The sequence below is a fragment of the Macaca nemestrina genome, chromosome 10 (assembly GCF_043159975.1).
Source record: "Macaca nemestrina isolate mMacNem1 chromosome 10, mMacNem.hap1, whole genome shotgun sequence".
Classification (NCBI taxonomy): domain Eukaryota; kingdom Metazoa; phylum Chordata; class Mammalia; order Primates; family Cercopithecidae; genus Macaca; species Macaca nemestrina.
Window position 1 is genome coordinate 93,931,559 of NC_092134.1, and position 23,920 is coordinate 93,955,478.

Consider the following 23,920-nt stretch of genomic DNA (forward strand, 5'->3'; position numbering starts at 1 on the left):
CTATTATTTTAAAATATGTTTTTCATGGCTGTATAGAATTTTTTGTATGGGCCAGCCATCATTTGTTTAATCAGTCCCATAATGTAGGGTCTCAGTATATGTTATCGGTTTTCTACAGCTGCTGCAAATTACCTCAAATTCAATTGATACGTAATAACTGTACATATTTATGGAGTACAATGTGAAGTTTCAATACATATATACACAGTTATTATTTATTAATTAAAAATAAAAGAAAACCTTACAAATGAAAAAAATCCCACAAATGTATTATCTTACAGTCTAGTATGTCAGAAATCGGACAGAGGTCAGATAGGTTTACTCTGCCTCCGTCTTCCACTATTAAGAGTCCCATGATTATATTAGGCCCACCTGAGCAATCTAGGATAATCTCCCTGTCTCAAGGTCAGTTGATGAGCAACATTTAATTCTATCTGCAACCTTACTTTCCCTTTGCCAGGTAAAGTAACATGTCACATATCTAGGGGAGTAGGACACCAATAGCTTTGCGGGACAGATATTCTGCTGCCACAATGTATTTTTTGTTTTTTGGTTTTTTTTTCCAGTTTTATAAATAATACTGTATAATAATGATGTTCTAATGAACTTCCTTTTACATAAATCTTTAGTCATATCTTTATTTCTTTAAGGTAAACAAATAGCCAGGTTTTCTCTGTAAGGGGAATAATATTCTTTTTATTTCTTCATTACATATAACTCAAGATTTTATATTAATATATCCCTAGTAATTGCTTGATTTAGGAATTAAAGAGTAATATAGACCGGTATTACTTAAAATTGGTGACTGGGTTATTTTACAGATTATTGGGTTTCTACCCACATGTAGTAATTTTCTTGCTACTTCTGACAAGTATAGACTTAAGATTACTATGCAGAAGTATAAAATATTGGCCAGAGATTAGTTGAAAGTAGAAGCTGGTGAAGATAGAAGGAATTATATTTATTTTCAGTAAAAATGATCATAGAGGGTTTTGTAAATATTATATAATAAAAACAACAAATGAGATTTGGCCTTTAAAAGGTTGTTTATGGCCAGGCATGGTGGCTCATGCCTGTAATCCCAGCACTTTGGGAGGCTGAGGTGGGCGGATCATGAGGTCGGCAGATCGAGACCATCCTGGCTAACACAGTGAAACCCCGTCTCTCCTAAAAATACAAAAATTAGCTGGGCGTGGTGGTGGGCACCTGTAGTCCGAGCTACTCGGGAGGCTGAGGCAGGAGAATGGCTTGAACCCAGGAGGCAGAGGTTGCGGTAAGCCAAGGTGGTGTTACTGCACTCTAGCCTGGTGACAGAGTGAGACTTGGTCTCAAAAAAAAAAAAAGGGAAAAAGGTCATTTACCGCTAAAGCATAAAGTCTGCCTCTACTCACTTTCTCTGTATTATAGTATATGAGTACCTTGCAAATATTCATATAGTTTACAGTAATTGTAAAATATGGAGTAATTTCTTAGAGTATAAAACTATATTTATACTAATATATCTTAAAATTTCTCATTTAATAGCAAAAGTACAAGAATCTACCAATACGTTAAATACACAGAGAAATATATAAATCCTGAAAGAATAAAGTAATAATTAAAAATACATTTTAAAAACTATCAACAAATATATTGATAACAAATTTGGGGTTTTAACTGAATGGTGATATATAAATAGAAAATAAGTAGTTTGTCAGATATATATGATCTGCAGAAAGATCTAATAAGCCTAATAAACTTTAAAATGAAATAATATGATATGATAATATGAGCCAATATTTGGTTTGCTTTTAACAAAAATAAGCAATTCTTGTATCTAGTTTATGTTTGTAAATGTATCTAAAACCACATCACACTCAACATTTAAGTTATATTGCTCAATTTGGAGAGAGTTTTTATTTTAATTATTAAGTCCCCACTTGTACTTTTATAAAGTAAACACTTTGAACTGTTCATAAGAAAAATGGTTTACTATGTATGGTTATTTGAAATCTGGAATGATTTTAGTTATTTTTATTGAAATATAAACAGATCATAGCTATGTGGGTCAAATCATAGTAGTATGAGTCACAATATAGAGTTAAGTTGCATCAGTTATTAATATAATATTAGAACATTTTGGTTACTTGTGAGAATTCCAAATAGAGGAAAATACTATATTTGAAAGATCGTCTGTGTTGACAAACTTCTTTGATGTTATGCCATTGTAAACATCACATTATTAGCAAACAGTGTTCACAAAAAGTGAAATTAATACTGTGCTCTCTTGCAATTTTGTCCTGTGAGGTAAAGAATAAACATCAAAAGTAGGATAGGTTTTTGCCCTGTCACTAATTGCAGGTACCTTGCTAAGTTGCGTGTTAAGTAAAAACTTAGAGTGGGCTGGGCACAGTGGCTCAAGCTTGTAATCCCAGCACTTTGGGAGGTCGAGGAGGGTGGATTACCTGAGGTCAGGAGTTCGAGTTCAGCCTGACCAAAATGCTGAATGAAACCTTGTCTCTGCTAAAAATACAAAACTTAGCTGGGCATGGTGGCGTGCACCTGTAGTCCCAGCTGCTCGGGAGGCTGAGACAGGAGAATTGCTTGAACCTGGGAGGCCGAGGTTACAGTGAGCCGGGATCACACCACTGTACTCCAGCCTGGGCAACAGAGCGAGACTCCTTCTCAAAATAAATAAATAAATGAAAATAAAAACATAGAATGATTAAATCCATAAGCATTTTCTCCCATGAACTGGGCAGGCGGCAGAATGTGGGCATTTGAAGCAGCCTGCCCAGATGGCACTGCTACTTCTCGAGAAGCACATGGATCCTCCATGGATTATTGCTAAGTCAATGCAATCAATCTGTCAGTTGGTATCTGCCAGATCAGACTAATAGAATTTCTAAGCATTCCATCAACACAAGACCGAGAGTGGGGTGGTAATGTGGGATATAAAGCAGGAGTAAACTGACTCTGGAGGTTCCTGAAACTAGAAGGAAAAGGACTGTTGATCACTGATCTGTTCAAACCACCTCTCTCCCACTCCTGCCTTATTGAATCAGTAAAGAGAAGGAGAACCATGAGACAGACCTGATTCAATGACAAAAATAAACATACACTACATCAGTGATACTGTCACTTCTATTCCTTCCTTGCCAAGAAGAAAGAAAATCTGGAATTTTTAAAAAGGATTTGGACAAAATATAAACTGGTCTTCACAACAGAATGATAGGCCATTTCCTCATGGAATTAGAATAACTGACCTCAGCGATGGTCACTGGAATAGAAGAAGCTGTAAGGAGAAGGACGTCTACCCTCTGGTGCTTAAAAAAACTCCTGCTCAAAATCTAATAATTTCTTGCCCCACCATCACCATGATACACACCAGGAGTGAGAGCCTCTACTTCCCATTTTTCTCCTCTTTTTTCTTTCCCTATTGTGAAAAGGCCCTTTTTTACATTCCATTGTAAGCCTGCTCTACGTGTATTTTCATTGATTCTACAGCCCTTAGCAGAAAAGAGAGTTTTTTGGCTTTGAGCCTCTAGGACTGACTGTACCCCTTATCCCCTTTAAGGGGCAGGGTACTTCTGGGATATCACTTGTAACAAACTGGCTGCCCATCCATCTGCCCATCTCTGGAGGTGTCTAACTAAATATTTGTGTGATTTTTATATTTTACGAATTTCACTACTAGTGACAACTTATTTAGCAGCAAAAGTGCTAAACTAGACAAAAGACTATCAAAAATGAAAGTACATTTTTATGCAAAAAAATTTAAAGTGTTAAATATGAATAAGGCTTTACGTTTTGCTCTGTGTGTAGAGTGCATAAACTGAGTAAGAATTTCCATAACAGTTTCTTTTGTTACCCTCAATCTGTATGAGAATGGACTGTAGAGCTATTCTGTTAATTACACCCTAAAATGTGGAGTATTGCCTCTTAACAAGTTTGCATTTTCATAAGGTATTTTTGATGATTGGATGATTTTACATATGCAAAACACATCTGGACACTGCTTGGCATTTAGTAAGTGCTCAAAAATATTACTTCTTTTCCTCTTTTATCAGGAAATTATTTCTGCCCTCAGTTCCAACTCTAAAAGTGAGTCTCTTAGAGTCATAGAAAATACTCAATGACCATTAGCCATTATTCTTTTTGTTTCTCTATTCTGTGTTTTTTTATGAAGTAACTTTAAATTTTCATAATAAAGAACAGGAAATGAAAAGGGGCATTTCTAAAACCAATTCTACACACTTAAAGGAAAGTAGAGAGTTAAGACAACATAGTCAATTCAAACATACCGAAATATTTAACTCAGAAATATCTCCCTAATTCTTTTTATTTTTCAGAATTAGCCAGATGGTTCAATGCTTCTCTGTGGGATCTGCGAATTAAAATGAATGTCTGTCATGTAGTACTCCCTAAATAAATGTATGCTGACTGATAGATAATTGCTTTTCTTCTTCAGATCACACTTCATATATACACATAGTTAGATTTTTCTTTCTGTTAGCTGTGAAAGGTCCTACTGGTCTGCTAATAATTGAGCAAGTAGTTTTAGTGCTGCATGTATGCATTGAAATGAACCAAGTGTAATTTTAGGCCTTTCTCTTTGAACATCAAAGGGCACAGCGCTGTCAACATGCCCGCATCAAGCCAGCAGCCTAATTTACTATTTAATAATACATTTGTGCGTCAGACCTCTCTTTGCCCAGGGCTGTTACAATTCAACTAGTTCCTCTGCTGTTAAAAAATTGATCATCTTTCTTTCCCTGATATTTGGAAAAGGAACAGTAAAATTTATCTCTGTCGATTCAAAGGTCTGTTCACTTTAACCTTGACCTCTTTATTTCAGAAGTGTAAGAGGGCTTAAACACATGCAGAAGCTGTAAGGTAAAAGAAACCTTAAAATTAGTGATTTAGGAAATAGCTCAAGGTAGAAGATGGTTTCTATACAAGAAACTTGCGCTGGAGTAATATCTATACAAACTGGGTCACAAAGCCTGACTTTTTAAAAGTGGTGTTGAACCAAATACATTAGAATCTCTTGAAATGAATCAGAATCCTGGGTAGGAGGAGGTTGGAGCTGGACAAAGAGGAAAGACAACTGGGAATTTTGCATTGGGAACAATCTTCAGATGATTCTGATTCAAACTAAAGTTTGAGAACCATGTTGCTCTAAATGTTTTACAGTTAGTACAAAAGGGAAGACATGTTTTATTCCATGATTCACGAGGTAGAAGCGAATTAATTCCTCAGAGAAGGACAAGAATTCCTACGTACTAAAGCCAGAGAGAATTTTTATCTGGGTGCTTTGGTGGTAATATAATGCTCATTGATATTTATCTTTTCGGAGAAAGTTTATTGTAATGATTGGAACTCATAGTTACTGGTTTTGATGTCTAGAACAGGTAAGCAATGCCATAGAAGTCCTTCATCCACATTGTAGAACCGGGGATTGAGGAAAAAATATAGCAAATATGCAATATTTGGTACAGAGATTCTCTCTGTGCTTCTTACATGTTAGATAACAATAAAGCCCATTACTTTAGCACCTTGTTTGCATTGTTGCTTTCTGTTTCACCTACTCTCTGTTTTTCTACAAGCCCACTCTTTTCATCGGGAGATGAAAGCATTCATTTGAGAGAGTAAGGAATTTCAAGTGAGGTTAGTCTGTGTTTTCCTCAATCTTTGCGAACTGGCAGTCCTGTTGACCTTCCTAGCCTCCTGTTCCTCCAGTGATCCTTCTTCCCTACTCAGTTTTTTTTGCCTCATGAGCTGCAGTGGACAGAGCTCCTTTTCCATTTCATCATCAACCTCCTGCCTGAAAGGCAACTCTTAAATTTAGTCACAATTCATATCATTGTCATCTAGGAAGTCAAAATCAAGAAATTCCTTCCTGTCTATAATACCTGTCTCTGCCACTACAGTTTTTCTAATCAGGCACCTGAATAGATGTTTGTCATCCTACTTATGACTTACAGTCTTTCTGGTTCTTTCCAGTTCTCCCCGTGTATGATCCTTGGTTGATTTTAAATGCTTTCTCCAGCTAAACCCTGTGATAACTTGCATCTTGAATTACTTGCCCCTTTGTATTGTTTTCAAATGTGGGACATGAGCAACAGTACTGTAGCTAATTGGCATCACTGATTAACTATTTGGACTGTAAGGTGGAGCTCGTCACTGCCTTCATGTTCCAGCAGCTCTTTACCTTTACTGCTGTAATAGAACTCAGCCCACCAGTGTGTCCTTGTTATGTGCATGGCTGTCACCCTCAATGTTATGGGCTCCCACCCTCCCTGAACAGTCCCCAGATACTGTCTTTGTATCTTCTGCTACATCTGGCACATAGTGGGTCCTGAATAAGTGTATCTTAATTGCATCTTATTGAGACATTTGGCCATGATGTACTTATTTTCTACAAAAATGTCTAAATATTTGTTTAGTTGAATAGTTAGGCTTGTAATTTATTACTGTGACTTATTTGTAGTGTTTTAGGCACCCAAGGGTAAAGGACATAGATTATTTAATTTAAGAAAATACTAAGTTTGGCGAAGGAAAAAATTCAAGGGTCTTTTATTTTCTGAAGACATATATGTAAGTTCCTTATGATTATAATTTCATGTTTGTTTAACTTAAAATAGTATTAGATTTAGTTTGGCTGGGTCCAGTGGCTCATGCCTATAATCTCAGAAATTTGGGAGGTTGAGACAGAAGGGTGACTTGAGGCCAGGAGTCTGAGACCAGCCTGGGCAACATAGTGAGACCCCATCTCTACATAAATACATACATTAAAAATATAGATTCAGTTTACAGAGTTGGAGGCTTATGGTGCCTGAATACAATGTATGACATTTTCCGGTCTACAAAATACTAACACTTCAAACAAAACTTTTAAATGATATATGCTTATTATAGGAAACTGGAAATGTGTAAAGAGGAAAAGGCATCAAAATCTCACCACCAGGAGATAGTCCGTCTACACGTTTTGATGGATTTGCCTTATTTTTCTGTGATTATTTTTAATAGATGAGATTCTACGTGAATATACTTCCGTATTTTGCTGTTTTCACTTCATCCTGCATGTTCCTGACCTCTTTCCCAGTTTGTGATTCCATAGAGATTCAGAGTTATAAATAATATGCATAAAACTACATATATTTGCATAATCACATTTTTGTGACCAAGCTATAAAGTGTTGCTTTTATATAGAGTGAAAGTTCTTGCAAAGTTTTACTTACAAGTGAAGCTTTGAAGCCATTACAACTTAAAATAAAACACTGTCTTAATTCCCTTTTGAGAGTCAGTGCCAAGAGCAATGTTTTTCCGGAAGTAAATGCCATGACCTGCCCTTTTTTAACACTCAGGCTCTTAAGCCTCCTGAGAAGAATTTTAAATAAACTGTCACCTTTCTCCCTCCTGTTTGCTTTAATGAGGTGTTAGATGGACACAGCTTGGAATTTTTGAGACAATAAATGATGGAAGAAAAGACTAGTTTGTATCATTGTTTGGATCAAAAGCTCCCAAGACATATGTAGTCATTTTTCTGATGTAGTATTCTCCAGCCTTGAGGGCACCTGGGAACTCAAGGTGGCAGTGAGGTAGAAAGGAGTGCCGCTAAATCAGGAGAGCGATGGTGGTGGGGTGTGTTCAGCAAAAACTAAGACACACTCCACCTTTCCTTTACATCCTGCTCCAGAGACTTTTTTTTTTTAATCTCTTTAATCCTTTGGAATCTTTGAATGCTCTCTTATGAGCATTACCTATTACAATTATTAAAGAGATTAAAATTTAATCATATATACTTAACACTGAATTATATACTTTAAAAGGGTAAAGTGTTATGGTATGTGAATTATATCTGAGTAAAAATAAATAAGGGAAAAAAGAGGTGGAAAGCCATATGAACCCATTCATTTGTGTAAATAAACACTAAGTGTCTAAAAAATACTCATAAGCCTGCTTTGGTAGTTGCAAGAGTGAAACACACATAGATTATTCTTTCGGGAGTTTATAGAAATATGATAGAAATAGAAATATGATGTGTATTTAAGTAATTCTAATACCAGAAAAAACGTGGTGTGTGTTACTAAGAGAGGTACAGATAAAATTCTGGGGAAAAGTAGAAGGAAAGAGTAATAATTCTAGCAGCAAATGCCTTCCTAAAGAAGGAATTTAGAAGAGAGGTGTTCGAGTGTTGATTGATATTTGTGAATCAATGTAGATTGATTAGGTATGTTGGTAGATTTGATGGTGATGAGGCAGGGGAGCACCCATCTGATTGCTCACACTTCTTGGTGAGTATTAGGCAAGATTTCACCTGAGGCTGCATAGATTGGGATAGTGGAAAGAAGGGAGATGCTAGGAAAGCATCCTTTAGAGAGTTGGAAAGTGTGCATCTTCGGAAATTTCAAGTGAGGATAATTTGTGTTTTTCTCGAGACCCTTTCAGCTGCTAGATGTAAATGCAGAGTAGAAGAATAACTGGATATAGGAAGAGTTGGAATATATGACCTAAGTATAACAAAGGGTTAACAGGCTAGGGAATTTGAGAATGATGAAAAGAAAATGATGGTGGCAATGTTTTGGGGAAGTAATTTTCAAAGCAACATCAGCATCACCTGAAAACTTGTTGGAAAGGCGAATTCTTGGTTCTGGACCTACTGAATCAGAAATTCTGGGGACAGGGCCTAATAGTCTTGTGTTTTTGAACAGGTCTTTCAGGAGATTCTGTAGTACACCAATATCTGAGACCCTCTGGTTTGGGAAATATAAAGCATTTACATAGTAAGTACTGTTGTGGGTAAGGGGCAGGAATGAGTGATGATAAGTAACAAAAAAGAAGCAGTGTCTGGAATAAAGTCTACATGAGAGTGACATATTGTGTCAGTGGGGAATTCAAGTAAGTGAGCCTTGCGAGTAGGCTGTGCTGGCCAGAAAGGAAGATACTTAAAGGATTTTGGTGGTAGGACAGTTAAAAGAGACTCAGATGTTGTGTGGGTGGTCCATGTTGATGCCACTGTCACCAAGAATCATGATACAGGGCTACGAGTGGAGAAGAAACTTGTGAGGCCAGTACTGAAATCTCTATTGAATGAATAGTAACCAGAAATTGGACAGACAACTAAGTAAGAATTAGAGGATAGTACAGTCATTTCTTGCCCCTCTTTTCTTCCTCTCCCACTCCTCAGGCCCAGAGGTATCTAAAATATGAGAGAAAACAGCCTAGCCTCTGGATCTAAGCTGTAAGAAGGTTATGCCTCATGTCTAGACTTAGTTCACAGGGCACAGAAATAGAGTGTGGGAGGGCTGAGATGAGAGGATGATTGGGTCAAATTAGTGAATGTTACCACGTTAGTGTGGAGGTAAATGGCCAGGTATAAATAGGTCATCTGAAAGCCTTAGACTCCTTCTTGTTGCTGAAATAAGCAGAGAATTGAGACATGATGAGGCGAGGTGAAAAGCATTGTCTGACAAGATTAGAATCAGCACTTTTTTAGTAAACTGAAAAAGACAGTCATGGGGAAATGATGCATACCTAGCTTAAACATTTTATTTCTAGTTGTACAATAATTCATCATATCCACTGAGCTTCCAGATTTTTTTTCTTACATAAACCACACCCATATTGTCATCTATGAATTCCAGGCCTTCACGTAGAACCAGAACTAAAAGACACATATGAAGAAGCCCAAGGGCAGAATCTTTCTAGACTTTTACTTCTGTCTTATCCCTAATTTTTTATGGTTGTGTTACCCACACAACTTTTAAAATAACTCAGCCTTTACTGGCTTTTTCCAAAGCATGAAGTTTTGTTTTTAATGCAACAACTCTCTTTTAGTATTTTATGTTTTGTTGCTTTATGTAATATTTGATTGAATTATATAATTACAATGACAGGCAAAAACAGGTTTGGGAACAATCACATGTAACTTGTTATACATACAGTTCAACAAATAGGAAATGTGAGCCTATGCGAAGTCCCATATGTTCAATGTCCAGTGGGGCATGTATTTTATAGAAAGAATTTATAGGTCAATATGGCAAATTGGTGAATTCAAGTTCAGATTAGAGAGCTTACTTCATTGTTCTCCACGATGCTTAAAGGAAAGTCAGTGATGTCGCTGAGCTAGGTGAGACAAGTAATTGGTCTTTCCTGAGGTCCCCAGAGGTATGAAGCCAGAGTGAGGGGACTCACTTCTGAGGCAGAGGGTAGGTCACATTGACAACATTGACATATGTAGAAATCCCTTATAAGTTCCATTGGCACATTTTCTTCTTTGTTCTTCCAAAAAGACTAATAAAATTATTTAAATTATGAAAATTGTTTTATAATATATTAAATGTGATTAATCAGTAAACTTTCTGCAGGTTTCTGTGATTTTTGTATCATTGCTTGATTTAATGGTAGTATGATACAATTCACTACTATGTTAGCTCAAATCACTCCTATGAAATATGTGCAATTGTGATTTCTACTTTTCTAACTTTTAATTTTGGCTTTATGTCTTGCATGTAAAAAGAGGATTTCTCAGTGTACCAAATACATGAAAATATGTTTGAAAATTTTAATAATTTAAAAAATAGTTCTTAAGATGTTTGTATCTTGAGTAAAACATTTTTCTTTTAAAGATATCGATGTATTTTCCATGTGATGATATGTTAGGCCATTCTTGCATTACTATAAAGAAATACTTAAGACTGAGTAATTTATATAGAAAAGAGATTTACTTGGCTCATGGTTCTACAAGCTTTACAGTAAGCATGGTGCTGGCATCTGCCCAGCTTCTGGGGAGGCCTTGGGAATCTTACAATCATGGAAGAAGGCAAAGGGGGAGCAGCCACGTCACGTGGCAAAAGCAAGAGCAAGCAAGAGAGAGAGAGTGCAGGGTGAGGTGCCACACACTTTTAAATGACTGTATGTTGTGTGAACTCACTATCATGAAGACAGGACCAAACCATGAAGGATCCGTCCCATGACCCAAACACACCCACCGGGCCTCACATCCAGCATTGGGGATTACAATTCAACGTGAGATTTGCATGGGGACAAATATCCAAACTACATCATTCCTCCTCTGGCCCCTTCCAAATCTCATGTCCTTCTCACATTGCAAAATACAATCTTGCCTTCCCAATGATCCCTCAAAGTCTTAACTCATTCCAGCTTAACTCAAACGTTCAAGGTCTCATATGAGACAAGGAAAATCCCTTCCACCTATGAGCCTGTAAAATAAAAATCAAAGTAGTTACTTCCAAGATACACGGGGGGTATAGACATTGGGTAAACAAATATTCCCATTCCAAAAGGGAGAAATCAGCCAAAAGAAAGGAAGAAAGGGGCTACCGGCCCCATGAAAGATTGAAACCCAGCAGGGCTGTAATTAAATGTTAAAGCTTCAAAATAATCTCCTTTGACTGCATGTTCCACATCCAGGGCACACTGCTGCAAGGGCTGGACTCCCAAGGCCTTGGGCACCTTCACCTTTGTGGCTTTGCAGGGTTCAGTCCCCAGGGCTGCTGTCATGAGTTGAAGTTGGATGCCTATGGCTTTTCCAGGTGCAGGGTGCAAGCTGCCAATAGACCTACCATTTTAGGGTCTAGAGGATGGCGGCCCATTTTTCACAGCTCCACTAGGCAATAGAGGACTCTGTTTGAGGGCTCCAACGCCACATTTCCCCTTGGCACTGCCCTAGTAGGGGTTCTCTGTGAGGGCCCTGCCCCAGCAGCAGGCTTCTGTCAGGGCACCCAGGCTTTCTCACGCATCTTCCAAAATCTCGGCAGAGGCTGCCAAGCATTCTTCACTTTTGCATTCTGCACACCTACAGCCTTAACACCATGTAGAAGCCACCAAGTGTTATGCACCTTCTGGAGCTGTGGCCTGAGCTGTACCTAGGCAGGCCCCTTTGAGTCACAGCTGGAGCTGGAGTGGCCAGGATGTGGGGAGCAGTGTCTTGAGGTTGCACAGGGCAGTAGGCTCTGGGCTGGCCTACAAAACCATTCTATACTCCTAGGCCTTTGGGCCTGTGATGGGAAGACCTGTTGTGAAGGTCTCTGAAATTCCTTCAAGGCTTTTTTTCCCATAGTCTTGGCTATTAGCACTTGGCTTCCTTTTAGTTATGCAAATTTCTCTAGCAAGTGGTTACTCCACAGCATGCTTGAATTCCTCTCCCAAAAAAAGCTTTTTCTCTGTCTGCCACATGGCCAGGCTGCAAATTTTCCAAATTTTTGTGCTCTGCCTCCCTTTTAAATATAAGCTCCAACTTTAAGTAATTCCTTTGCTTCCTCATCTGAGAATAAGCTGTTAAAAGCAGACAGACCACTTCTTGAATGCTTCATTGCCTAAAAGTTTCTTCTGCTAGATACTGTAGTAATCCGTCTCAAGCTCAAGCTTTCACAGACCCCTGGGACATGAACAGAAAGCAGCCAAGTTCTTTGCTAAGGCATAATACATGTGACCTTTGCTACAGTTCCCAATAAGTTCCTTATTTCTACCTGAGACCTCGGTGGTCAAGACTTCACTGTCCATATCACTATCAGCATTTTGATCACAACCATTTAGTCAGTCTCTTAAAAGTTCCAAATTTTCCTTGATCTTCCTGTCTTCTGAGCCCTCCAAATTCTTCCAACCTCTGCCCATTACACAGTTCCAAAGGCACTTCCACATTTTCAGGTATCTTTATAGCAATGCCCCCCCCCCCCCCCCCCCGCCGCCAACCCCGGTATCAACTTTCTGTATTAGGCTGTTCTTGCACTGCTCTGAAGAAATACCCGAGACTTGGTAATTTATAAAGAAAAGAGGTTCAATTAGCTTACTCTTGTGTAGGCTTTTCAGGAAGAGTGGCGCTGGCATCTGCTCAGCTTCTTTGGAGGCCTTAGGAAGCCTGCATTCGTGGCAGAAGGCAAGGGAGAAGCAGACTCATCACATGGCAAAAGCAGGAGCAAGCAGTAGGAGAGTGGGTGGGGAGAGGTGCCTCACCCTTTTAAATGACCAAATTTCATGAGAACTCACATCATGAAGATAGCACCAAACCTTGAGGGATCCGCCTCCATGATCCAAACATCTCCCACCATGCCCCACCTCCAGCACTGGGGACTACATTTCAACATAAGATTTGGGCAGGGACAAATATCCAAATTATATCAGATGGAAAATATGATGTATTTTTTGAGAATAAATTCAAACTACTGCATAGAGGTTTAGAAGATTGTAAAGATAGTGGTAACCCATTACTTAAATGGTTGGCTGATATCATTATGTCTGTAAACATTGGAATTCGCATGTTTTTAAATGTAAGTTCAGTGTATCTTTCCACAAGTCCATGACCTGACTTTTAAAAATTAGGTTTGTAGATTATTCTTATCTAAATATGTCATCCTCTGCCCTATGAAAGAGAATATAGTTATTGCCTAAATTTTTCTGGAACTAATTAACCTTTACGTGGATGCCCTTGTGAGAGTTGTTGATACGATTTGGCTGTGTCCCCACCCAAATCGCCTCTTGAATTGTAGCTCCTGTAATCCCCACATTTCATGGAAAGGACTCAGTGGGAGGTAATTGAATCATGGGGGCAGAATTTTCCCATGCTGTTCTTGTGACAGGGAGTAAGTCTTATGAGATCTGATGGTTTTGTAAAGGGTAGTTGCCCTGCACACTCTGTCTTGCCTGCCCTTGTGTAAGATATACCTTTGCTCCTCTTTTGCCTTCCACCATGATTGTGGGGCCTCCCCAGCCATGTGGAACTCTTGAGTCCATTCAACCTCTTTTTATTTATAAATTATCCAGTCTTGTATATGTCTTTATAGCAGCATAGAACAGACTAATACAGTTATCCTTGTTTTTGAGTGTATAAACAGTCTCCCAATAGGAAAATATAATTCTTTTTAGTTAAAAGAACCTTTTAATGTAATGGCATTTTAAATTCTCTGTAGTCAATGTACTTTGGCATATTGTACCAAAAAAAAAAAAAAAAAAAGTAACACTAGGAACTAAAAGAGCTAAAGAACATAACTTAGATAATGGAAATCCTTACTACTCCATACTTTCTCATGTAACTTGGCCTATATCACAATATGAATATGGCCTATAAGAGTATTGAGTAAGTCAACAGTTAATTTGTCCTACTTAGATTGGCTCTTGTCAGGAAGAATATGTTCCATATCCCTTTTATTTATGAAATATAAATGTCTTTATAGTCCCATGCCAGCAAAAATTTGTCTTTATTATGAGCTGATACATTTTATTTTGTCAAACAGTTAAAATTTTTTAAAATGTTTACTATTTTGCCTTGGCTGCCAGGAATTTTAGAGCTAACTCGTAGTGTTTATACAGCCAAGGTTTTCATATAATTATCTTCATGTTCTACCTCTCTCTTATCAGTCTTTAATTTTTAATTTAGTAAGTCTATCAGGTGTTTTTTAGGATAATTATTCTTAATTTCTTCTCAAAAGTTTACAGTAGATAAATTCAATAAATCCAGCAGACACTTATTTTACTGTTAATTCTATAATGCAAGTAATAGTGAAAAAGAAAGCTTTTTGAGAAATTCCTAGGAAGTGCTTTGTTCAAATAGGAACTTAGTAGATGTATTTTGTTAAGCATATGAAGTACTCATGTTTAGTCTTTTATTGCTAGTTAAAAGTCAGCATGAGGATAAATTGTCATTTCCAAAGCCTATATGTTTTTGTTTTGTGTGAGTCAGATTTAAAATTTAGGACTGGAAGCTGAGTGTCACATAATCTCTAAGATACCAATGCATGTAGAGTTCCGGCCTTGGCTGTCCTTAAATGTCTACAGACAGTTGCAAACCTTTCAACTTCACTCTGGGGAAGAGATAGTATGTGTGAGATGACCAAAGTTTGCCCAGGGAATCTTTGAAGAAGATGATAGTTTGTCTGATAGATATTATAAAATGACTTTGAAAGGAGAGGGTATGCCTGCTTTGAGTCTAAAAAGGAAAGAAAGCCTTTTTCAGTTGTTCATATTGTTCTTTTATGCATAAGAAGGTTCCCTTATGCCTTTGTGCAACTTTTGAATGAATACAGTCCCTTGAAAATGCAAACTACTGCATAAAGGTTTAGAAGATTGTAAACACAGTGGTAGGTAGCTCATTACTTAAATAGTTGGCTGACATCATTATTTATGAAAACATTGGAATGTACTTTGTAAATGTAAGTTAAATATATCTTTTCATAAGACCATGGCCTGACTTTTAAAAGTAAGTTTGTGAATAGCTCTGACCTAGATATGTCATGTCCTGCCCTATGAAAGAGAATGTAGTTATTGCCTGATTTTTCTAGAACTGATTACCTTTTAAGTAGATGTCCTTGTCTTTCATTCCTTCCTTCTCATTATAACTGTTGGCTTTTGTTTATTTTACTGCTTATTAGTACGTTTACCGTGATAGCCAGAATAATGGTCCCCCTAAGGACATACATACACATCCTAGTTCCCAGAGCCTGTGAATATGTTACATTACATGGCAAAAGGAAATTAAGGTGCAGACTGAATTAAATGTGCTAATCAGTTTATCTTAATTAAAGAGATTATTCTGGATTTTCTGAGTGGAGCCAATCTAGTCACAAGGGAGGCAAAGCAAAGGTCATAGTGAAGTAACATGAGAGGGACTTGACAAATCATTGTTGGCTTTGAAGACTGAGGAAGGGGGCCACCAGCCAGGGAATTAGGAGACCTCTAAAAGCTGCAAAAGACAAGGACATGATTTTTCCCTGGAGCCTCCAGGAAGGAACAGAGCTCTGCTGACACCTGTGATTTTTGACCCCCAGTGAGACACTTGTCAGGTTCCTGACCTACAGAGCTGTGAGCTAATAAATGTGTTTTGTTTTAAAGTCACTAAGCTTGTGGTAATTTGTCATGGCTGCAACACAAACTAATATATTTATCAGTGTTTTAGAGAAAGGAAGATGAAAATCAAGGCAGTCTGTAAAGGACAAAATTTAGTGTGGGCTGAAGTCGCAGCTCTTGCTGAGAGGGAGATACAAGGCTGTCAGTGAATTTCAGCCCCTCCTCTTACTGTTTTCCATTAATCCAGATAATCTGCAATTGCCTGTTGCCAGTATAATGACTTGAAATAGGCTTCAGAACAATATACCTTTAGTTCAGTCGGCCTCCAGTCCACCCACTTGGCTATCACCGGAGTAATCTCTTCATAGAACAGATTTAATCCTGTTATTTCTCTTTAAACTCCACTTTGTGATTTCCCATTGCCTACAATACAAAGTCCTTACATTCAAATCCCCTCCATGACAGAAGTTTCTGCTATAGCCTTACATCATACTTCTCATTTGTATGCGTTCTTTTTTTTATTTTTTAATTTTTTTGAGATGGAGTTTTGCTTTTGTTGCCCAGGCTGGAGTACAATGGCACGATCTTGGCTCACTGCAACCTCCGCCTCCCAGGTTCAAGCAATTCTCCTGCCTCAGGCTCCTGAGTAGCTGGGATTATAGGCGCCCGCTACCATGCCCAGCTAATTTTTTGTATTTTTGGTAGAGATGGGGTTTCACCATCTTGGCCAGGCTGGCTTTGAACTCCCGACCTCAGGTCATTTGCCCGCCTTGGCCTCCCAAAGTGCTGGGATTACAAGTGTGAGCCACTGTGCTCGGCCCCTCATTTGTATGCATTCTATGTTCAACCAAGGTGAAGTACTTATGTCGGTGAACCCAGCGTACCATTTTGTACTTTGGTCCTTCAGATATGTCATTTCGGTGACCTCTAATGCCCTCCCCCATTGTCAGACCTGCTGGCAAACCTCTATGACAAGGCACAACTCAAACATTAATTCCCTGGAAAATCAAGGAATATTCTACAGCAAATAAATTGTTTGCTCTGTTCTTTATGCCTCACTGTTAATTGTACGTGTTGTGATATTAAAATATTGTCTTTCCGTTTCATTCTTTTAAATTAAACTATGAGCTTCTTGAGGGCAGCAACAGGATTCAATAACATATCTGTGGGATCTTAGTAATTCACATAGCTTATACACTAGGTACTTAATAAATAAATATTCAGTGTACCAGTGATTATGTTACCTAACCTGGCCAGAAGACACAGAAGTGCTATTAGAATGCAGGTTTCTGAATTCCAGGTCAGTTTTTGGTTGCATTCTGACTCTATAACTTAAGTACTGAAAATACTTTGTATAGCTATGTAACATTTTTCATTTTAAATAAAATTTAGACAACTTATTCTGTTTTATACCACTCTCTGTTCTATTCATGTAACACTTGTGATTTGTTTTATTTTATTAAAAATAAAAGCATCAAAATAGCTTCTGTTTTAATTTTCCCCTGCCTCTATTTGGAAGAATTATTTTGCACAATGTAACTATTTTTATTCTTAAATTATTTTGAAGACTCTGAAACTTAGTAGCATGACACATGTCAAATTCTTTTGGCTTTAAATGTTTGAATTTTCTCTCAATGTTTCTATTTTCTGCCTTTTTAGATTTGGTATTCATGTTAGTTTCTTAGTGATTACATGTAAGGTTTGACATTGCCATACAGGTCTTTATGAAAATGTATATGGTAGAACTTGGAAACTATAAAACACTACACAAATGGAATGAATTGTTTTCATAATTTTTATCATCACTTTACACTCTGACTGCAAAACATTCGCAGTTTTCATGATGATGGGAATAATTCCACTGGGAATTTCTCTTTTTGCAATAGCTGTCAGAATTCAGTCTTAAAATGGTTGGCATGCTTTTTAGTGTGATCAGTAAAACACATCCTTCATGCTGCATAGTTAATTTATAGGTTTGATTTATTAATTTAAAAAAGGAAAACACTTTTTTTCAAGATGAATGAGTCCATATTGGTATTAAAATTTTACATAAGAACCATCATCATTAGTTTAAAAAATAGACAGAAGCCATTGGTTAATCAATGAGACTTAAACATATTAAAAACAGATTTGATTTTTGAAATATTATGAAGGTATTGATAAATATTCAGAAACTGTAGATTTTTAACTATGGAAATATCCAGCCTGATTTAACATATTGCTTGGATGACCACTGTCTGATTTGAGTAAAGCTAACTTGTTTTAGAATGGCTTGAAAAACTGGGCAAAGCCATGGTTCAGAATGTGTCTTTAAGGTTTGAATTCTATCACATTTCATCAGTGGCTCACCAGCAGTACTTTGCTTTCTTTGTTTTCAGGTTAACTTTAAAGTAATCAGCTGGTTTAGCTATTAATGTTTCCACCAGAAAAGAAATGTCTTGTGGGAAAGCTGTCATCCTTAAATGTGCCAGACATATCTTCCATTGTGCATCAACAAACTGGCATTATCTTTTTAAAGCCAGTCTCCAGTGAGTTCACTTAGCATGAAATGAGTCTACAGAGCCTAATCATACTAGAGACGTTAGCTCACCAGAGTACCCTTTTTCAGGAAACATAAATGATTCTCATGGACCTCATATCAGTTTCTCATCTTTTTACACAATGCCAAATACATTCTGACACTGTCTTACTCATTGTGTCTTTTCTGAGGAGTTCCTTCACTTGTCCCAGATTTTTACCATCATATTACATTCTCCTACGGCAGCCTTTTAAGGACATTAATTCACAGTGTATGATGACTTCTGATTCATTCCATGGACTTGGAGTTTATGATAGTTTTAGTGAAACTACCAGCTGCCATTGTCCCTACTTGTGGGATGTGCATCACTTTGGAAGTCTTCAACCTTTTCTACTTGCTCAGGTGCCTCTTCTTGATTATCCAAACTCCAAAATAAATTTATTTGAACATAGTCTTTATATTGTGATCTTTTCAACAGCTTGCATTAATTCCCATGTTAATTTGATGTTATTACCGTAGCTATCCATATTATTTTTTTAAGTTGAATACATCATTTTCTATCAGAATAACCCTGTTTCTTTGGGTAACTATCAATAGCAATTGTTTTATTCATTGCTTTGCAGGTACTACAGTGCAACCATTCTGCAGATGTCTGGTGTTGAAGATGATAGACTTGCAATATGGCTGGCTTCAGTTACAGCCTTCACAAATTTCATTTTCACACTTGCGGGAGTCTGGCTTGTTGAGAAAGTGGGCCGCAGAAAGCTTACCTTTGGTAGTTTAGCAGGTAGGTGCCTGGATGAAGAATTCAATTATAAACTTTATTTCCTAATAACTTCAAGTTTAACCTTCAAAAATACAATACTTACACCACTTCTAATATTGATTTCTCAGCCAAACAACAAGAAAATTAGAGTCCTTCTAGACCAAAAATGAAAAAAAAAAAGAGCTTTTAACAACTCTTACATTACGTGACTAGAAACTAGAATTTGAGTAGAATTTGATCTACTGAGAGTAACATTTTTCTGTTATTTGAGTTCCACTCAAAAGTATAAAAGTGAAAAAAAATTGTTTTCTGTTCTATCCTTTTTTGAAAAACTAAAACTTTGGATTCAGAAACTCACTTTTTAACATATGATATATTTTTAAATTTGGAATACAATGGAATTAAATTTGGAGCATTTTTTTTTCAAAGATCTTTCAGCAGGAGAGTATTAGAACCATGTAATTTCTTCATAAAGCAGGGACAGACTCTTTCTGTGTTTGAAACAAGCCTAAGTTCCAGGGTAAATTCTGGTTGGTTAAATGTATTTTTATTGATAGCGAAATAAAGCAAAACCTTTTTTTTTTTTTAATTCCCAAGTATCTTTTCTGTTTAAATTCTGCCCATTTTATTTATTATTTCACTGTAACACAAGGACTGTTTCATTGATAGAATGAGACCCACATCTTTAACATTGTTTTTACATGATTGCATGATATAATTTTCTAATTTTTTTCAAATATACAAGTACATTCCTATGTACAATTAACTGCACTCTAATAACTCCTTTATAAGCTTATTTGGAGTGAGAATATATTTTTCCATTAAAATATAGTTTCCAGGGCAGTATTAACTAAATTCTATTTTAATCAAATTATATCTAAAACATTGATCTAATAGAACTGTTTCAGGCGCTCATCCCAGATTTGATGAGAAAATACATTCTAAGTTCCAAACTCAGTTATCGGAAATACTTGCCCTCTCCTGGCCCTCATTCCAGAAGGAAGAGTAGAATGTTTTCACCTTCTTTTCTTGCCTAAGCAGTGGGAGCCCTTGAATCCAATAATGTGTGCTGAACTGCAGTATCAGTGTTTGAGGGAAAGGTGAGAGATTGTCTGATTAAGGGGCAAAGGTGATTGCCTACAGCCAGGATACATACTGAACTAAGACAGTAGGTAAATGAATAAAAATGAGGGACAAGTAAGGGTTTCAAAACCATGTTTATAAACCTGTTGAAGAAACCAGAGATATTTAGCCTTGAGAACAGACTAAAGACAGAAGCCTACCAGGTATCTTATTTTAGCAGATAGTAGATGTTATAAGGACACAGATTTTTACTTAATACAAGAAAAATATTCCCAATAATCAGAGCTATCCAGCAATGAAGTGGGGTGTCTCGTTAGGATAGTAAACTCTCAACAAAAGGATAGATTACCATCAGGCAGTGAAGTGTTAAAAATAAATTCCCACAGTGGGCTGGAAATTGGATTTGCTGACCCTTGATTTTCAGATGAAGGCTAAGAAGAGATAATAGCTGCTTTTAAATATTTTTAATGGATGACACCCTTCTTTTTAAATAGAACTCCAGTATATTACTACCTCAAGAAGTCTATTTTTTTAAATAGAACTTAATTGCTGCTTCAATTTGGGATTTGGCCTTTGAGATCTGGGGAAAACTGACTAAACATTATTTCTAGCAACCTGTATTCCTTCATTTGGTATTCCAATAAAACACTTTCTTATCAGTTCTGTAGGATTTTTGAGCCCTTATCGATGTAGAACCCCAGACTGTTTGGATTTGAATAGCGTGACTTTAGGCAAGGTTCTCTTTCCTTATGTGTGAATGGGGATTAATTATCATCCCTACTTCACAGAGATGTAATGAGGATTTAACACATTTACAGATGTATAGGATTTCAAATACTACCTGACACAGAGAGTAAAGGGCTCAGAGCATTTTAGCTGTCACAGCATTATTGTTACCAAAGAGTGAGCCTTTGTTGTTTAAACCTTACTGCAAAAGCAGCCTCCATCATCATAGTCTAGGAACCTTCCTGAACTCTTCTGGCCTATGTCGTGTTTCCCTCTCAGTGTAAGTCTTCTGCCCAAGGATTCCCAGAGCCCATCCCTGACTGTTAAGAAGAAGTATTAAGACAATTCCTTGGGAAGCACCAAGGGATTTCAGGGTCTCCTTCTCATGAGCAACCTATAGGCACTTTTCTTTCCTGCCTCGTTCTCTTTGCAGCTGAAACCCACCAAGGCCTCAGTTCTGTCCACTACAAACACTGTACAGTGATTTCTCCAGCTTGAGAGACACAGTCTATTTGATTTCTTTATTATGTGGCCAATTAAAGTGATACAGTGGATATTACAATGGTTTGAGAAGTCCTGGTTTCTTGTCACAAGCCTCACCGGTCTCCTCTGTTACCTGTACACACAGTAATTGGTGCCATTCATGTGGTTCTTGAGTTTCGGTGATTAAATAGGTCCTACTAGAAGATAATGACCAATGGACCTTTACACCTTCAGAAGAAGATGTACCACTTAACAACCTTGTAACATATTAGTATTACTCCAGTGTGACCCTCACTCACAATAGATTTTTCTTTCACATTCCTATACTGATTGATTCTATGTTAGTTGTATTTTTATTTCGGTGTGTTTTTGTTTTATTCATTTATATGTAGGTATATACTTGATATTTTAATGGTACTAAGTATTAACATACTGTTCTATGTTAAGTTTCTTAAATTGGCTATAGCCTAGAATTTTTAACCTTTGATTCAATATTATTCCCTGTTTTGTGTTTTTATTATCATTTATTTTATTATATTGGACTAAGAATAGTGAAAAATGTTATATCAAGATGGTTTTTTGTGAGATATTCATTCTTTTAAGATGACTACAAATAAAAACTATGTACGCCTGGGCAAAGGAACTCTTTATACAAAGAAATACAAAATATGTAGTCCATGAGTAATTTTAAATGTAGGACATTTTTGGTGGTCGGACTTTTTGTATTTTTTTTTTTTTTTTTGGGACTGAGTCTCCCTCTGTTGCCCAGACCTGGAGTGAAGTGGCATGATCTCGGCTCACGGCAAGCTCCGCCTCCCGGGTTCACACCATTTTCCTGCCTCAGCCTTCCGGTAGCTGGGACTATAGGCGCCTGCCACCACACCTGGCTAATTTTTTGTATTTTTAGTAGTGACAGGGTTTCACCGTGTTAGCCAGGATGGTCTCGATCTCCTGACCTCGTGATCCACCCGCCTCGGCCTCCCAAAGTGCTGGGATTACAGGCGTGAGCCACTGCACCCAGCCATCTTTTTGTATTTTCAAAGCTTGTTCAGAGAACTGGACTTTTCTGGTAAATATTACAAATTTAGTGACAACTTCTTGATTCTTTTAATATTGGAATATTTATATTTTTGTAGCTTTATTGGGAATGAATCAGAAAGCCAGAAAGATTGTGTTTTTCCCCCTCATGTTTTGGTAGTTTATATTTCTGAAAACTTCACTCACAGACTGTCTTCATCACAATTGCCAAGGGTACTTATTTTAAAACGTGGATTATTGGGCCTTAACCCAGATCTACTAACTTAGAATTTCTGAAAATGAGGCTTGAAATATGTACACTTTAGACAGGTTCCCTAGGTGATACTTACGCACACAAAGTGTGAGAACTACTCCTCTAGTAGAGTCATGGGAAGGGAAATGATTTTCGTTTCTCTCAGTATTTACTAATAAGCAAAACACTGTACCTGGTACTGATTATTACATCAGATATTTTTAATAATGCTATTTATTCAGCACTCTTCACTTCCTGTGGAGAATATTTTTATTTTCAAAATTATATCAAAATTTCAAAATCTAACACTGTATTTGGTTAAGACAGAATCTTCTCTTGAAACATAAAGAACATGCCAAAACTACACAGTACACCAGATAAAATTCTTTCATCCAAAGCCTTCTTGTATTAGACTCAAATCCAGGTTGTAATAATGAAGAACTTTACAATAACCAGATTGTTTTTAAATACTAACAAATGATTGATAAAACATCTGTAACTTACTAAATACAAGGAAAAAGGTAATTCAAATCATTTTATGCTTTAATAGTGTATATGAGTAGATGATAGGACTAAGTGATTACTTAAAAATTTATTTTATAAATAAAGTCATTTAAGATACCATTTCCTTCTTGTAAGGAGCTTATCATGTCATAGGGGTTTTAGCCCTGTCTTGGCATCATAACCACTTGTGGAACTCTGTAAAACTCAGATATTTTGTACTGATCTTCTGGAGACTGATTCAGAGGTTGAGGTACATCCAGGCATTTGCTTCCAACAGGAAGCCAGGATTCAGAACCATCACTATCTGTAATAACAAAAGTAAGAGTGTAATGCTGGCTTTTTAAAATATTTTCCTCCAAAATGGGCCAAAATAAAAATAAATTTGGCATAAGAATAGTTAACTTTTGCCTATTTAGGAATTTTGTATATCCAGAATAGTTTATTTCAATAGTTTATTTCTCATAATTTTTAGGTTGGTTGGACTTGTTAAGAGATAGATGTAGAGTCATATTATCCATATTGCAGAACTCTCGTTTAGGATAGTTATACCATACTAACCTCATGACTTTAATTGGATTGTCTTAACAGTTTTTTTTGTTTTTTTCAAAAATAGCCAACATTGCAAAAATGTATAGTATGGTGGTCCATCCATTCAACCAATATTTATTTCAATCTTTATATGCCAGGCACTAGAATTGAACTTTACTGGGTATGCGCTAGGCATATCATCTTAGAGTTTATCATTTTCATGGAGATAGGTTATTTAATGAGTGTTATGAAAGAA

The 23,920-nt window shown here is 36.9% G+C and overlaps 1 protein-coding gene across 2 annotated transcripts in view; it reads left to right on the plus strand.

Annotated features, from left to right (window-relative positions):
* LOC105470142 (solute carrier family 2 member 13) overlaps positions 1-23,920 on the plus strand; it is a 369,854-nt gene that overhangs the window by 233,128 nt on the left and 112,806 nt on the right. For both annotated transcript variants that reach the window (XM_011721919.2, XM_011721920.2), the window contains exon 5: positions 18,928-19,091. In XM_011721919.2, the coding sequence (XP_011720221.1) occupies positions 18,928-19,091 (164 nt within the window). The remainder of the gene's footprint in view (positions 1-18,927; positions 19,092-23,920) is intronic.